The sequence below is a fragment of the Eschscholzia californica genome, unplaced genomic scaffold (genome assembly GCF_041429995.1).
Source record: "Eschscholzia californica isolate CP2 unplaced genomic scaffold, dmEscCali1.0.p SCAF_5, whole genome shotgun sequence".
NCBI lineage: Eukaryota > Viridiplantae > Streptophyta > Magnoliopsida > Ranunculales > Papaveraceae > Eschscholzia > Eschscholzia californica.
In genome coordinates this window covers 53,256,099-53,272,235 of record NW_028238472.1, presented here as the reverse complement: position 1 = coordinate 53,272,235, position 16,137 = coordinate 53,256,099, and the positions used below count along the sequence as shown (strand labels likewise).

The following is a 16,137-nucleotide window of genomic DNA, read 5'->3' as shown; positions in this document are numbered from 1 at the left end:
AATAATTGCGTAGGATAGATAACGTCTTAAAAGTCGGGGATGAGCTATATCAAGAGAGCTTACCCATTGCAAATGGGTTCTCGCCTTTACCGATTACACGAGCTCAAATCATCTATGTGGTATGAAGTGAAGATATCATATCCAGCTTCTGTATGTACACATGTTTCTTCGTTTTATTTTTTCTTGGTTTTGTGTGCTTCGAAGTTTTCTCTATGAAATCTCACTAAGTTCATTGACTTATACATTCCTGCTTGCTTTACCATTCAATTGGTAAGAGACAAATCAGATGTTGGCTTCAGAGCGAGAAGAAGATTACTGAATACGGAGAAACTCATCTTCAAAGCTGATAGCAATAACGAGCTTGTTAATCAGGTTTGATTTCAATAATAACTAGTTGGCATCAGCCGATCTACCTGAGTAAATTGGGTATCAGATAGGAATAGTGGTAGCCGGAGCCGATCATATATCTCCTCAGGTCAAGGAAGTAAATTTCGAAGGTCGAAATGATCGAAATATTTCCATTTTCATGCCTACGGAAATTCCGTTTTAAACCGAAATTTAAATACGTTTCTCTTAACAATGTCTTGTTACGGAAATAAACTTTGAAATATTTGCGTTGTAATGACCAAAATATTTCCATTTCCATGCCTACCAAAATATTTACGTTGTAATGACCAAAATATTTCCATTACTATATATAGTAAACCCTAACCTAATATAAAATGTGCCCCACACAAATTCTCTCTCTATCTCTTTACAATTCTGCTCCTACTTGTCGTCCGGCAAAAACTCCTGTGATTCTATGAAATATGAAATTGTTATGTTTTTTTTTGTTCTAAAATTTAATTTATTATTAGGGTTTTATTTAATTTCTCCAATCGGTTTTAAATTTTAAAATTCCATTACTTATATTATATTGATTAAATCAGGCGACGGTGATTTCTAGTAGTAATGTTAACACTTCACCAGATTATCCTCCTCGTTCTTTTGATATTGGTACATGTACTACTGGCACTACTAATAGTAGTAGTAGTAATGGTGATGAAGATTGGTTAGTAGTTGAGATACTAACCAGACTCCGAGTGAAATCCCTTTTCCGTTTTAAGAGTGTTTGCAAGAGATGGTGTTCCTTAATTCAAAACGATCAAAACTTCATTTATTTACACCTTACCCGTTCTAAAACAAGGCGTTATCCTCGTATATTTATCATCGTTCCTCTACCACGGACAGAGGAACAAGAAGAAAGGCGAATGCAGGGAGGCACATATTTCGACCCTTGGCCATATGAGGAATTCCACATTACAGCTGACCTCTTGTTTGAAGAAACTACAACGACAACAACAACGGCTTAATCTGTCTCATCGACTGCTATAAAGAATATGCTACTTGTGTATGCAATATTAGCACAGGAGAAATATCACCTTGGTTTCCATCATCATTGATACTAGGAAAAGAAAGACTTGTGAATCATTTCCCTTCCTTCAAGCTGGACCATAATGTTAGTTCACACAACTACGAAATTGGGTTTGATCCTGCCACTAATGAACACAAATTGGTATGTGTGTGGAGCATGATGTCAAATGGCGGCCTGTATTTTATTTGTGAGGTTTTGACCATTGGGCGCCAGGGAAATAGTAGCCATAGATGGAGAAGAATTGAAGAGGTCACGCCATATCATCCTATTAGTCATTCTGTTCATGTGAATGGTGTTATTTACTGGAACAATTGTTTTCTCGACAGTTGGCTATCAAGAGCTAGTTACCGTCCTGTATGCTTAGTGGCGTTTGATGTAGGAAGTGAGAAGTTCAGAACAATCACAATCCCTGATTTCATTCTTGGTAACTCTTGGGGTGCTTTTACCAAGTCCGATAAAATATTTAGGAGAATTTTTAAGTTATTTGAAGTGGATGGGAATTTAGCGATGGTGGTTAAACTGAATAATTGCACGTTTAAGATGTATATATACAATGATCATGTTTACAAAGACAAGGAGGAGGATATCAATAATGGAAAGTATAGTAATTCTTCTTCTTCTTCTCCCTGTAAGAAGAATGAAAGGTGGAGTGAAGTAAATAGTATTACATTACCTTTCAATATGGGGAAGAATCATTCTGTTAATTTTCATACTTTCGTAGGATCATACGACAAGATTTTGGTAACATTATCTGTTCAGAGTCGGAAGACAAAAAAAAAATGTTTGTCTATTTACTGTTACAATTGAAAGAAGGGTAATAAATTCATGAGAACTCCTGTAACTTTAATAAATTCGTAATTCAATCACAAATTGGAGAAGAAAGAAACAATTACGGATCTCTAATAGTGAAACCATAAAAATGTCCTAATGATCACAAATTGGGGAAGAATGAAACTGTTACAGATCTCTATTTGTGAAACTAAAGTAACCTAATATTAGATAGTGTAACCCTTCATCTCTGTGTAATCTCCCTCTATTCATGAGATCAAGATGAGAGAGAACTACCAAAAAGATTACAATAGATCGAAAGAAAAAAATATACTAAGAGGAAATTCCGGAGAAGGAAATCTTCCACCGAAATATTGAAGACCTATGATTCGCTCTCTAGTGAATATCTCGGATTACAAGGAGTATTAAAGATGACGGTTTTCTTTTTTCTCTAAAATTCTGTTAGATTGGATTTTCCATAAAAAAAAAAGGTGAAAAGGTCATTGGTTTTTTTTTATTATTGTTCTTTTTGTTTAAATCTCTCCCTTATTGTTTATCTTTGGTTGGTTGTGTCTCTATTGGTCCACCACCCTTTGGCACCCCTCTTAAGTCCATAAGGTAGTAGGATCGACTTTCGGTGGAAGCAGTTTGTTATCAAAATTTATCTTATGTAATTTACGAACTTCTGGTTGTTTGTTCCTTAACTTACATAATCAAGTTTATTCTTTTCTTTCTTTGTGGGATGCATCTTCTTTAAGACCTTGTGGTTGTTTGTTCGTTAACGTACATAATCAAGTTTATTCTTTTCTGACACACATTTTTGTTGGTTTGAATAGGATGCAAGTGCGGTTAGATTTTGTGTATGGGTTCAAAGTGCTTGAACCTTTGCTTAAGACTGACCAGATTCAACTCCATCTACCGCATTTCATCAAAGGAAGTTACTAGAATTATGTTTAACTAATCAAATTTCTATCGTGTTCTTCCGATGATTGTTCCCTGAATTCTTCGTGTTTCGATTATGTAAAATATAACGATGAAGGTGGTGGTCTTTTTTAGCATGTGAATCTTACTCTATTGAATTTGCCGTTTAAACACCTTCGAACAATCAAGTTGAACTAATATGAGGTTAACTTGGTCATGAAAAGTTCATAGATGTTAGAGATGCTTAGGTAGAAATACTCTCTAAGGCTAGGTATGGAGATAGGACTTTAACTCTAACTTTTGAAGCAAACAATTAAGTGAAAAACACTAACATATTGGTCAGTGAAAAGTTTGCGAAGGTGAAAAACTAACATATTGGTCTGTGAAAAGTTTCAGAAGGAAGAACGGTTAGTAAGTTAACAAATGTGAAGAATATCATAATTGAATGAAACTTAATATTTCGGTACGAAGTAACTTTAAATCTAACTTTGGGTCGATTGCAAAATGTTTGTTTTTGTATTACTCAATTCATCTGCTTCGCCTGAGTGGCTAGTAGCCAAGACTGATTTTTGGTCCATTCGATTCAACGTAAACTAAGTTTGAGTCAAGAATATCTGAGAAAACCTAAACTGATTGTTGTACACCTAACTAAAATTAGACTGTCAAGGAAAACTCAGATTCAGACAAGTCAAATTCAGTGGAAAAAGACATACACCATACCATCCTGCACCATTACCTAACCCATTCATATATATATATATATATATATATGTGCTTACTTTATTGATAAACTCATTTTATAATTGCAAGATTCTTCTACAAGAAAAAATCTACCCGACATAAGAACTAAACCAAAATAACGACCCTTCCAGGAAGGACTTATTTGACCGAAACCCCGAGACCAATTCGTCAGAACCCTAGAAGCTTCGGGGCAAGTTCTAACAGAGGTTCTAATGCACTAGGAGCGAATTTCCTAGCGAAAAGATAACATATAGTAGTGTTTTGATTGTTATAAGTGCAAGATTTACCTTCAATGATCTTCTTAAAGAATTCTTCTGTGATATCAGCTTTTCCAAATCTAGCCGGGTGAGCACCGCCTCTTGACCAGTCAACCCAAGTAATTGACCTATTCGATATGAATTCCGCAGCTTGAATCGTCAACATTGTCGGAAAATAATGTTCATCTACATAACAATCTGGTTTACAAGATAGTTGGAAATTTAGGTAGAATGAAGTATCTTGAACTATATTGACTGCAAGTTTTCGGTTAACTTCAAACCATTGAGACCCTTTTCGCCATTGTGCGAGGGTAATTTCAGGTGCCATACTCTCGTTGTATCTACCTCTTCCATATCGACCAGGATCATCAATTGCTTGTATAAAACTGTGATTCGATTGCATTAAGTAAGAATATAAGATGCTAAAGTTGTAGAGAGGAACGCAAGACTCGGAAACAAGGATGAATCGTTCATTGGAGAAATCTAGTAAAGCGTTCGCGAGTAGACGTCTTTCTGCATCGATTAAACTTATTTTACCCCATTCTGTGATCTGCATAAGGCATATCCACAACAATCGATTAAATGAAGATAAAATCCTTGAATCTAAGTACCATTAGCATATCAAACAAGAAACCCGAAAGAAAACAATAAGTTATTTTTAAGTTAGTTAGTGTCCAAGAGCCTTCTGTCTACAAAGTCAATGCAGACATCGTGAAAGTTCAACTAGACTGTCCATCTCCAATAACCTAGATTGCCCCATTCCAACAGATGTAAACTATTTTCTACCATTATCAGATAGCCAGAAGTTTGCACAAACCGTCATTTTAGTTTTACTACTCGTTATGTTCATTACCTTTAGTTTTTCGTTAGTCATTACTTCCATCTATAACCACCCAAACTTCAACAAAAATTCCACTGTACTTTAGTTGCAGATCCATACATTCACTTCAATGGGACACCGCTGAGGGAGTGAGAGAGAAGGAAAGAACATTTGAGACCAAAATGGAAAAATGCAATCACAAGTTGGATTTACTAAAGCTTTCAACAGCCATTAACCTACATACCCATCAGTTTGGACACTGAATTGTCAGATTCTATCGTTCCTACAAAAAATTATTCTGATAGTCCCACCGCTTGGAGAGCGTCAGGAGGCCGCAACCGCATGCTCAAGCTTAGAAAGTGTCAAGGTCTTTTGGGTGGGTTCGTGGAGCCTTCTCCAACACATTGGGCTCAGGCCTGGGTGTCAAAACCAGGGACAACGTCGATAACTTGGGGAGTTGAAACAGTCACACCTAGTTTTTTGTACACAATTATGGTTTTGTTGTAGTATCCTTCGATAGTGTAGTCATAACTAAAATACCGAAAGATATAGAATTACGAGTAAAGGGAAAAACATGCAAGTAGAACTGTCTTTCCCAAAATCCAACAAACAAATTGCATAGACTAACTTGCTCACTCAATGTACTAGGATACTTGTTATTTCATATCTATAACATTTAATTCATGCCTATATAATCGTATTCCCCAAAAGCATGGAGACTTTGAGCACTTAATCCTATCCGGCCCAACCCCGCAATTAGAAAGGCATGGCAGAACCGGAAGAGGTGGAGTCGTGCCCAAAAAAGAGAACTTTGACACAACTTCCTTCTCCTCCCATATTTGCAAAACTACTAATGACGTACAAACTCGAAAGTTTCATACAAGTTTTCACAAGTAAAGAAGGCGTCTATTGATCAAACAAGGTAATGAAAAATCCAAAGGGAATCTCTAAATTCTAAAATAACAACTCAACCACCAAAAAAAATCATGCCAAATTCAGTTAAAAAACAACCACCAAATTCATCACAAAAGAGAATTTCAACAAAATGAGTGACTAAGTAGAAGAGTTTGATACCTGGCTAGGGATTTGTCTCTTATAGAAAACAGAAGTGGGTAAGAAATCAGCATCATCATAAGATGGCAAAGAATGAATATAAATTGAATAAAACCCTTGATGATCTTTCAAAAACCTCTCCCAAAGTGGTGCTAATGGCAAAGGTCCTCTTGTTAAGAACATAAAAGCAATCTTGGGTACTCTCTTAAATGGATAGTTTCTCACTCTAGGAACAAAACTAGCTCTCCAAAACAACTCTTCATCACTCATTTTGTGGATTAGATTTGATGGAGGTTTTATCCAATGGTCTAAATTAATTGGATCTTCTAAACAAGGTTGGAAACTAAATTGAGTTGTGTTAACAACATTCTCAACTCCAAAATGCTTAATCATATATAAACTAAGAATTGAAAACCCAATACCTAAAATTATAAACAATACCAAAAATTGTAAAAGCCTAAATGGAAAAACCCTAGATTGTGTTATTCTAGTTAAATTAGGATCTTTCCCTTCCTCTAATGGCATTTTAAATCAAAAAATGGGTTCTAAATTACCTACTAGATAATCTCTTCTTCTTGTGGAAAACTCAAATTAAAACTCCACCCTGATCTTCAACCAAACCAAGACCTCATAATCTCAGATACCCAAAAGTAATGGTGAAATGGGTCTGAGTTTTTACAAACTGGCTTTAGATTTACTAGGGTTTCAAAAGAAATGTTTAAATCCATAAAATGGGTATGAAGAAAAAGCTAATTTTTCTTGAAAAGGAAGAAATTTCATGAAATGGGTACCTTTAATTATAAAGAATCAAAGCTAAGATCTGATGGGTTTGATCAAATTTGGTATTTTTATGTCATTAATGGCGGAAAAAGAACTTGGAACAGAAAAGGAGGAACAAGGAAAATGAAGAAATTTCAAGAAATGGGTAATTCAGTTACGGGAGATTAATGGAAAAGGGAAACGTTTGGGAGGAATTAATTATAATCACCATTTGTGTGTTTTCTGAGGTTCAATTAGGAGCAAATTTCTTATTGAAGAAGTGATGATGCTTTTTAGAAGAGATATTGTGGAATTACAGTACAAAGATTTTGAATGTGGAATTCCAGTAAAAAGATAGGTGACTGGTGGGCCAATGAAACCGACAGATGAGACTAAGGGGTGGGAATCGGGCGGGTATAGACGCCTGCACGTGGTATTGCTTCGGGCTTCGGCGAGTCGGGCAAAGTCAACGGGTCAGGCGGGTGGTATCCGACTTCGGGCATTTGCGTCCATGATCCTCAACAGCGTTGCTTCTGGCTCTGGTGGGTTGGGCGGGGCACACGTCCATTGTCCTTATCGAGCTCGGGTGAATGCCTCGAACTTCGGGTACTCGGGCATAAATCCCACCAGTAGCTCTCAAGACCCAGAGAGAAAGTAGAGAGAAAAGAGAGGGGGAGAGAGGAGAGACAGAAGGCCACAGTAGCTCTCAAGAGACAGAGAGAAGGTAGAGAGAAAAGAAAGGGAGAGAGAGAAGGTCCAAGAGTATGGGAAAGCTATCTAGGGCAGAATTGTTGTTAGGTGTTGTAAAAAAAATGTGAAAATATTCTATTAGGAAAGTGGAATTTGATTATCAAGAATTGAATTCCCTAACAGTATTTCTGTATTTGTAATATGAGTGTGAATCGCAGCTTCGACAAAGTAGAATCGTCAACCAGATAATTTACGAACAAGATCAATCTGTAATGATATATTATGAAGGGTAAACCATCAACCAAAGCTTCAACAAAGTAAGATTTTCTATTCCAATCGTCCATCTAAATATTTGCAAACAAAATCATTTTGTAATGATAAATTGTAGAAAGTAAACCATGAACCGTACCAACTTATTAGCGTTTTGTAATGAGATTTTCTATTAGATTTTCAATTTTAGGGCGAGAAGGAAGTTCTCTTTAGGACATATTGGGACATTGGCTAGGGGTGAGAAACGTGAAACGTGCAGGAACGTTCGAGCTCGGACAATCTCTTTATAGACTCGGGGCGGACTAACTCACATCTTTGAAGTCCACTAGAGTTCAAGGGCAGATCGAGCCAGACGTTCTTACCTTTGGGGTGGGTGCCCCACGGCCAGTTGGTGCCTGCGAGTTCGATCGGGCTTTGGCGGTCCACCGTCCTAAGAGCAAGTCCAATCCCAGCCCGTCTTAGGCCGAAAAAACCACTTTTTCACCTAAAATTATTGGCCTCAGCTCAGCCTCTAAAATTCAGCTCCAGCCCCAGCCTCTCTTGAGGCCGAAAATTTGAATTTGGAATTTCCCAATTTACTAATAAAATTCAATTAAAAAAACATCGATTACAACTAATAATTGATTAAAAATTTAAAACTACTTAAATACGATTAAATAACACTAGAAAAATTAATTAAAAATAACTAGAAGGGGTTTCTGGCGTCTCGTGGTGCACCGTTGAACCAAGCCTCTCGCGCCGCTAAAAGCATTTGTTGAGCATGTTCGTCGAGAGACCTAATATCAATCTTCATTAAGTCCATCGCATATTGTCGGTTCGCCACCTCCGTTTGCACCCGTAGAAAATCTTGTTGCACCTTTAGGGTCTCTTGTTGAACCCGTACTGCTTCACTCAAAGTTACTGATCTTTGTTGGGAATCTTCGTCTTTTTTTTCCCAATATCCCTCACTGGGAGTTTTTGAAGCGGTAGAATGTGTGGATGGTTCGCCAGCTCTTGCATTTGCTTTGGCTTGTTTACGGCCAATTGGTCTTTCTTCCGATGGATTGGTATTAGAATCTCTTTTACCGGATGTTGACTCTCCGGGCATGTCTGCCATCCACTTGTTGTGTGTCATCAAAATTTTGTAAACATGTAGGAACCTAAACCCTTTACCTTGATGATTTTTTTATACAATTCGATAGCTCTTTGTAACTAAAATAAACAAAATATATATATAAGTATATTATATGAATGAAGTGAAAAGATAGAAAAAAGAAATTAAAAAGTTAGAAACAATTACCCGGTCATAATCGTTTTCTCCGCTTTTTGGAACTTTATTTATTATCCTCAAAGTCGATATAAAACTTTGACATTCCGAGCTTCTCTCACTGAAACGAGATTTACAACTTCTAAGTGTGCGTTGAAACTTTGCACTCGCATTATATTCATCCGATATTTTTTGCCAAAATACTTTATATTTTTGGCTATTTCCGACAACTGCATCAAATGTGATTTTCAAATAACAATTAGTAAGTAAAATATCTTCATCCGGCTTATACGGTTCCCGTTTAGTTATCTTTGTCGAAGACGTCCCTCCTTGCACACAAGAATCCTCACATACTTCATAATCATCAACTCCTAATTGAGCCGACGGGTAAGTAGAATTAGGGGACAACATTTCCATATAACTTTGGTTATCGAATTCATTGATGTCTAATGGATCCATGGGTGAACAAATGAAAAGATCAAAAAAAAAAAATTGAAAGAAAGAGAGATAGAAATGGAGAGGAAGTTGCAAGAATGAGAGAAAGAAAGTGATGAGAAGAGGGTGAGAGATGAAAATGGATCCAACCCCTATTTATAGGGGTTGGATCCATTTCTAGCCGTTGGATTTGCTCCAACGGCTAGGGGATGCCCCCCAAGTGACCGTTGGGGCCCCAACGGTCACTTGGGGCCGGTGTTCAGTCGCCCCTAATGTTAGGGGCGACTGAACACCGAGCCCCAGCCTCCGCTCCAAGCGGCTGGGCTTGGAGCGGGGGGCTGAGGCCATAAATTTGAATTTATGGCCTCAGTCCGGCTGGGGTTGGACATGCTCTAAAACACGACCCATTGTCAACAAACCACTATGGCCCACTTCTCAAGGATAATGAATATAAACCGTTGGATTGTGTTACTTTTCAAAGCTTGAAACCCTAAATATAAGATCATCATCATCTTCCTCGAAATTTCATTTTCTCCTCTTCTGATAAATTCGGAGACTTGCCTTCCGTCGTCAAGTAATCGAAGTCGATCGATCGTGATCTCAACAGGTGATAAATCCTCTCTCTGTCTATTGTACTTTTCAATTTGTTCAATTCCGTTACTTGATTTCTGATTTAGATCGGAATTGATGCATAATTGAATCGATATTAGATCTGATCTTTAATTCTTTCTGTTCTTACATGGATTGTTTGTTCGAGACTTATAGATCTTAATTAGATGATTGTTTTTGTTCTTCTTAATCAATTTATGTATCTTTTTTGTTAGATCTGTCGATTAACATGTGAAAACTACGATTTCTTTGGTCGGTTTTGGAATTTCATGAAGAAATGCAATCTATGTAATCAATCTTCAAATTCCTTTCAAAATCCTTCAAATTATGATCTTGCTTATCCTAATCTATTGTTAATTAGGTATATGGTTTGAGTAATCTAGCGTGACCAAACTGACAAAAAGAAAACGTAATGCATGTAAGATTTGGGGTTATGGGGAAGTGCTAATTAGATTCATAATTCTTTCTCTAAATAGTTGATATCGGTTATCTGACTATATCGGCAAATGGTCCCCATTGTTGGTCTGGTTGATAATTTCACATTTCACCGATTTGGTTTAATAAACGACGAATAGTATTATGTAGATTGATATCAATTATGTCTCGGTATATCATAGTTCTTTGTGATTTGATTTGCCTATTGCAAGTCATAGATGGCTTTTTCATTTTGTTTGAGCATAATATGATCCGCCTGGACTGCATATCCGATTAGCACATTGATTCATAAGAAGTTTGATGAGACTTTGTGACAACATTTCTTCTCCTAGAGCTTGATCCGTATGATCTTTTTCCTCTTGATTAACCTTAGCTTACAATGCACCTGTCTCTATTATGCAAGTAGAATGTTTGCATTTAACTTCACTCACTAATACACACGTTTCAAAATTAATGTTTTTTTTCTTCTCTAAGTCGGATCTGAAATCCGACTGGAAGTTTGAATTCACTCGAGTGAGACTTCAGATAATGTGTTTCTTGTTCGACTCTTCTAAACGACTATTTGAGGTTCATTTTAGGTCCACTTGGTTAAACGGGTTAGACTAGATAATAAATTATGAATAACACCATAGTCCATGGACCTATTTATCATCCCATATGTTTCATCTTAGATTTTACGTTGGAATCATGCAGTCTCTCTTGCCCATACTAGCCTGGCAACTAGTGAATTAATAAACTCCATAGAGGAGGTCATTAAGTTTCATATTTCCGACCTACAAGTTTGGCAGAGGCGAAAAGTATGGCAGGAGTGGAGGAGTATAGTCACTCTTCATTTGAGACCTCCGGACAAGCTCTTTAGTAACTCGACCAACTATTCGAAACTATTCTTTTCTGATCGGTTGATCTACTCTGACATTCTGTTGGCCGATATTTGAGCAGGAAAAATGGTAGCAAATGGAGCTGCTCCGACAAGGGGAACTGCAGCAGCAGCTGCAAGCTTACGAAGGAGAAGAACAACAAGTGGTGGTGGTGGAGCTGCTAGCGGAGCAACCGGAACTATGCTTCAGTTTTACACGGATGATGCTCCCGGACTCAAGATCTCTCCAAACAGCGTTCTGGTAATGAGCATTGGATTCATAGCGTTTGTTGCTGTTCTTCATGTCGTTGGAAAGTTATACTTAGTACAGAGGTCTTAAATTAGTAAAAAAGAACTTAGCTCATATGACAAGGTTTGTATGTTTACTCTAATAATAAATGAATATGGTTTTCGTTGTGGATGAATGAGATATTACTGACTTAGTTTTTATATGATATACTATTTTTGTGGTATCTTAATGTGGATGCAGATTTCAATTATACTTATTTGTTATATTATTCGTCATTGGTTTGTGTAAAATATGTCAGAAATTCTCATAAGACAATTTTGTCTTTCTATATTTTTTTTTGGCGCGACCACCTATAGGTCTCCACCAGTAGGTCATGCCTTCTTGTTGCAAAATATGGGCCGTGCCTTAGCGTGACCGAAGTGAACAGCACAGACATCCTTGCCGTGTTGGGCCATGTCGGAGTGGGCATGGTAGCCTACCCAATTTTGTGAATGTCATTGTCCTATACAAGAGTTAGTGATGTGGTTCAGTTGGGCTTTGGAATTTTTAAGTTTATGTCAATATTATCGACTGATTGACAATCAAATATTTACAAATCAAAATCACACGTGTTTATGCTTCTAACTTCCGCGTTACCTACACGTGTTGCAGACGTGATGCAAATATCATGGCCCACGATCTCGCCTCTCTCGCTTTAGTCCCTCATTGATGAGCTATAGTTGTGTTACACCTCATTGTTAACTTTTGTTCCTTCTTAATTTCATTGTAATGGAAACAATTATATTAATGGTATTCCGTTTTCACTCAAAAAAAAAATCAAAATCCCACTTAAATTGGGAGTAGGGGTGAGACTGAAAATGTTCAAAAAATTAGATCTTATTCCATAACCAAAACTCAACCAAAAGTTAAGATCTATTTTACAGTATTTTTTTAACTAATGATCTAAAAAAAGGAGCATCCCATATAGGTGACACGTGGCATCTCCACCTCACCTTCACATCATGCAAACATTTACACTAATCACAACCCCATACCTTCACTTCCTCGACATCTTGACCCCTTCACACTTCCCAAGATGATCATTCATTCAAACACCCCAATCTTCTTCATTACCCCCCACTTCCCTCCCCAAACACTTCCTCTCTCTATAAATCTCTCACAAGCCCTTCCCCACTCTCACTCCCAAATCTCACTCCCAACACTTTCTCTCTCTAATCCCTCATCAACCCATTACTAAAATCCCTTCAAACTTATCAAATCCCAAATACCCATTAACCCAATAACCATGGAATCAGATCAATCAAAACCAATAACTCAAAAACTATCAGAAATGACACCTGATTCACGCCAAACAGCGAAGTTCCTAACTGCAATAACAATAGGTGGAGTAATGCTTGTTCTATCCGGACTAACATTAACCGGAACTGTTTTATCCCTTATAATTGTAGCACCACTGTTAGTCTTGTTTAGTCCAATTTTGGTTCCAGCTGGGTTTGTTTTGTTTTTAACAACAACTGGGTTTTTAGTCTCAGCTGGTATGGGTGTAGCTGCAATTACTACATTATCATGGATATATAACTATGCAGTGGGTAAACATCCACCCGGTTCGGACCGAGTCGATTACGCCCGAATGAGGTTGGCTAGTAAGGCTAGAGATGTGAAAGAAAGGGCTAAAGAGTATGGTCAATATGTTCAGAATAAAGCTCATGAAGTTAGTCACCAGGCCACATCTTAGGGACTCTTGGTGGTTGTGGTGTAGGTTAAGCTTTGTTTGTTTGATGTGTTTAAGTTGCTTTTGTGTTGTGGTTTGGTTTATGTTTGTTGTAGTTTTAGTTGTTTGATTATGTGTTTGTTTTATGTTTTAATGTGACTGTTTGTGTGGAAGAAGTATTTGTAGTGTTTTTATTTCAGTCCCATAGAGGTGTCATCCTGACCAACTACCCAAGCCCGTCAAGGCCGGCCCAAGCCCATCAAGGCAGGTCCAAGTATAACTTTGGGGGCCTTACATAAGTTCCTTCAACTGCTTTCTAAAAAAAATATAAAGAAAACATGAACTTGCAAGGACTAACCCTCCATACATGTTAGCTATTAGCCTATTACAAGTAACAGAATGCTCAGGGACGGAACCCGAATTTAAATTAGTTTGAGAAATTTATACACCATTAAGTCATAAAGATTAAACACATTTTATTCACATTAGATATAGAGAGAGATGGAGAGACAGAGAGGGAGATAGAAAGAGAGCAAGACTATTTCTCTAATAAATTTACCTGTAGTAGAATAACGATTTTTCTTTACCATTGGAATCAATATAAATTAACAAATAGAAAATTAATAAAAACTTGAAGTAATAGAAACTTACCGTTACAAATGGATGGCCGGTGAAATAGTTCATTTAGATTAGATCACTCAGTACCTAAGAATTCTAGTTCTGGAAAAAATATAAGTATACATGGTAAGTTTTGGGTTATTGGTGCTAAGAATTCTGACCGTAGAAAGTAATATAAGTTGGATTTGGTGTTCAACAAAAAAAAAAAAGAGTTAATTCCTATATGGCCCCCTACTTTGTGACCAGCTTCCTTTATGGTCCCCTTTTTTTCGTAAATTCAAATATGACCCCCTATTTTCAGGTAAATGTCATTACTACCCTTCCTAATTCTAAATTTAAAACATTAAAACAAAATTATTTCCACCTCACCCCTCTCTCCCTCCACCTCATCTCACCCTACACCTCACCCTACACCTCACCCTTCTCTACAACTCACCTCTCTCTCTCTCTCCAACTCACCCTTTCTTCTCCGGTGAGGTGGCCGGCCGGAAAATTTTCCGGCCGGCCATCTTCAAAATTTAAAAAAAAAAAATCTCTCTCCTCTCTCTCTCTCTAATTTTTTTTTTTTTTAATCTCTCACCTCTCTCTCTCTCTCTAAAACTCCGGCGAAGGGGGTTCCCTTCGCCGGAGTTTTAGAGAGAGAGAGAGGAGAGAGATTTTTTTTTTTTTTTTAAAATTTTGAAGGTGGCCGGCCGGAAAATTTTCCGGCCGGCCACCTCACCGGAGAAGAAAGGGTGAGTTGGAGAGAGAGAGAGAGAGAGGTGAGTTGGAGAGAGAGAGGTGAGTTGGAGAGAGAGAGGTGAATTGGAGAGAGAGAGAGAAGGGTGAGGTGTAGGGTGAGATGGGGTGGAGGGAGAGAGGGGTGAGGTGGAAATAATTTTGTTTTAATGTTTTAAATTTAGAATTAGGAAGGGTAGTAATGACATTTACCTGAAAATAGGGGGTCATATTTGAATTTAAGAAAAAAAGGGGGCCATAAAAGAAGCTGGTCACAAAGTAGGGGGCCATATTGGAATTAACTCAAAAAAAAAATTGGATTTGGTAAGAAATTGGGTTGGTTTGGGTTAAAGAGGGGAGGCCACGGTCAGGGGGACATGGCCCTAGCATGCATACGGGCCTTAGAATGCGTGCCAAAAGCTCAATCGAGGGGCCCTCTGAAATTAGAGACGGTGGTTTTGGGCTATGGCCGACCCTGCATACTTTTAGCCCAGACCCTCAAGGGGCGAAAGTTTGGGTCGGCCCAGTCCGCCCTAAGGGTGTGCTATACCATCCTTGCTTGGCTCGTTCGTTGAGTATCAACCCATAGTGCATGAAGTTAGTCAGCCACGACATCTTAGGGACTCTTGGTGGTTGCGGTGTAGGTTAACAAGGGTTGTGGTGTCGGTTAACAAGGGTTGTGGTGTAGGTTAAGCTTTTCTTGGCGTGTGGGTCCTAACTTCTAAGTTGCTTGTGTTATGTAGTGGTTTATATTTGTTGTGGTTTTAGTCCTTGGGTTATGTGTTCTGTTTAGGGTTTGTGATGAGATGAGGTTGTATGAATGGGGTACACCATCATATTATCCTGTGGTTGAAATTGTTGTTGGACTATTTAGTGAATCACAAGCATTTGTTGTGTTTTTATTTCAGTCCCATTATCTTCGACACAGTATTATAGATAGAGCCATAGAAACAAGCCCATGAAGGCAGGCCCGAACCCATGAAGGCGCCCACGAGGGCATATCAGGCCCAAGCTCATCATAATCACATGGCAGGCCAAGGCCCAAATCCTAAATAAGCCTAGGTTTGGGCCTGCACATAGCCTATGGCCATTACAAGGGCATACCCTGTTTAGCTCAGGCCAACCTAAAGGGCCCACATTTTGGCTCGGGGTAGGCTTCCCTAAGGATGTGCCTCGCCATCCTTGCCTAGCTCGTTTCTTGAGTAGCTAGGTCCGACCTTTAGTCAGGGAGTATCAACTTGTAGCACCTCAAACCAGAGACCTAGAAGGCAGAAAGCAAGTTCGTGATTTCTCATTCCAGCCAAGGGTTGTGATGAAATGAGGTTGTATGACTGGGCTCCCCCATCATATGATCATGTTGTTGAAATTGTCGGACCATTTAATGTGACTTGGTAGCAGTAGTATTTGTTGTGTTTTTATTTAAATCCCATTATTTTGATATAGATAGGCATAGAGGTGTCATCCAGGCCCACCGAGGCAGACCCAAGCCCATGAAGGCAGGTCCAAGACCACTATGATAAGCCCAAGCCCATCAAGGTCAGGTAAGGCCCAATCTCATCATAATCAC

General features: G+C 38.2%; 2 protein-coding genes and 2 pseudogenes across 6 annotated transcripts; 3 read left to right on the top strand and 1 right to left on the bottom strand.

The window, feature by feature from the left end:
* Positions 1 to 29: 29 nt before the first annotated feature.
* On the top strand, positions 30 to 3,102 carry LOC147540622 (uncharacterized; annotated as a pseudogene). Its single transcript, XR_015225908.1, has 3 exons — positions 30 to 150; positions 229 to 372; positions 3,019 to 3,102. The product of XR_015225908.1 is annotated as an uncharacterized LOC147540622 (transcript).
* Positions 3,103 to 3,882: 780 nt separating this feature from the next.
* Positions 3,883 to 7,081, bottom strand: LOC147540621 (glycosyltransferase BC10-like). Of its 3 annotated transcripts, none has more exons than XM_086641719.1 (3): positions 6,529 to 6,646; positions 4,955 to 5,062; positions 3,883 to 4,651 (listed from the first exon to the last, which is right to left on the bottom strand). In XM_086641719.1, the coding sequence occupies exons 2-3, from the start codon at positions 4,982 to 4,984 to the stop codon at positions 4,013 to 4,015; spliced, it is 669 nt and encodes a 222-aa protein (XP_086497845.1). In that variant the 5' UTR covers positions 4,985 to 5,062; positions 6,529 to 6,646; the 3' UTR covers positions 3,883 to 4,012. The 3 variants fall into 3 exon arrangements, with proteins under 3 accessions (XP_086497845.1, XP_086497844.1, XP_086497842.1); XM_086641718.1 differs by lacking the exon at positions 6,529 to 6,646 and adding an exon at positions 5,996 to 6,138; XM_086641716.1 differs by lacking the exon at positions 4,955 to 5,062 and having other exon boundaries at positions 5,996 to 7,081.
* Positions 7,082 to 9,851: 2,770 nt separating this feature from the next.
* LOC147540620 (protein transport protein Sec61 subunit beta pseudogene) lies at positions 9,852 to 11,699 on the top strand (annotated as a pseudogene). The gene is made up of 2 exons (XR_015225614.1): positions 9,852 to 9,981; positions 11,358 to 11,699. The product of XR_015225614.1 is annotated as a protein transport protein Sec61 subunit beta pseudogene (transcript).
* Positions 11,700 to 12,809: 1,110 nt separating this feature from the next.
* LOC147540619 (Oleosin family protein) lies at positions 12,810 to 13,259 on the top strand. Its single transcript, XM_086643233.1, has one exon. It carries the CDS (start codon positions 12,810 to 12,812, stop codon positions 13,257 to 13,259), a length of 450 nt encoding a protein of 149 aa, XP_086499359.1.
* The last annotated feature ends 2,878 nt before the right edge of the window (positions 13,260 to 16,137 follow it).

Bases quoted from the DNA above. Each gene is read 5' to 3' on its own strand.
- LOC147540619 (XM_086643233.1), top strand. From the start codon at position 12,810: ATGGAATCAGATCAATCAAAACCAATAACTCAAAAACTATCAGAAATG.
- LOC147540621 (XM_086641716.1), bottom strand. From the start codon at position 6,499: ATGCCATTAGAGGAAGGGAAAGATCCTAATTTAACTAGAATAACACAA. The intron at 4,652-5,995 runs GTATCAAACTCT...TGCCTTATGCAG, and splicing joins AGAGACAAATCCCTAGCCAG to ATCACAGAATGGGGTAAAAT.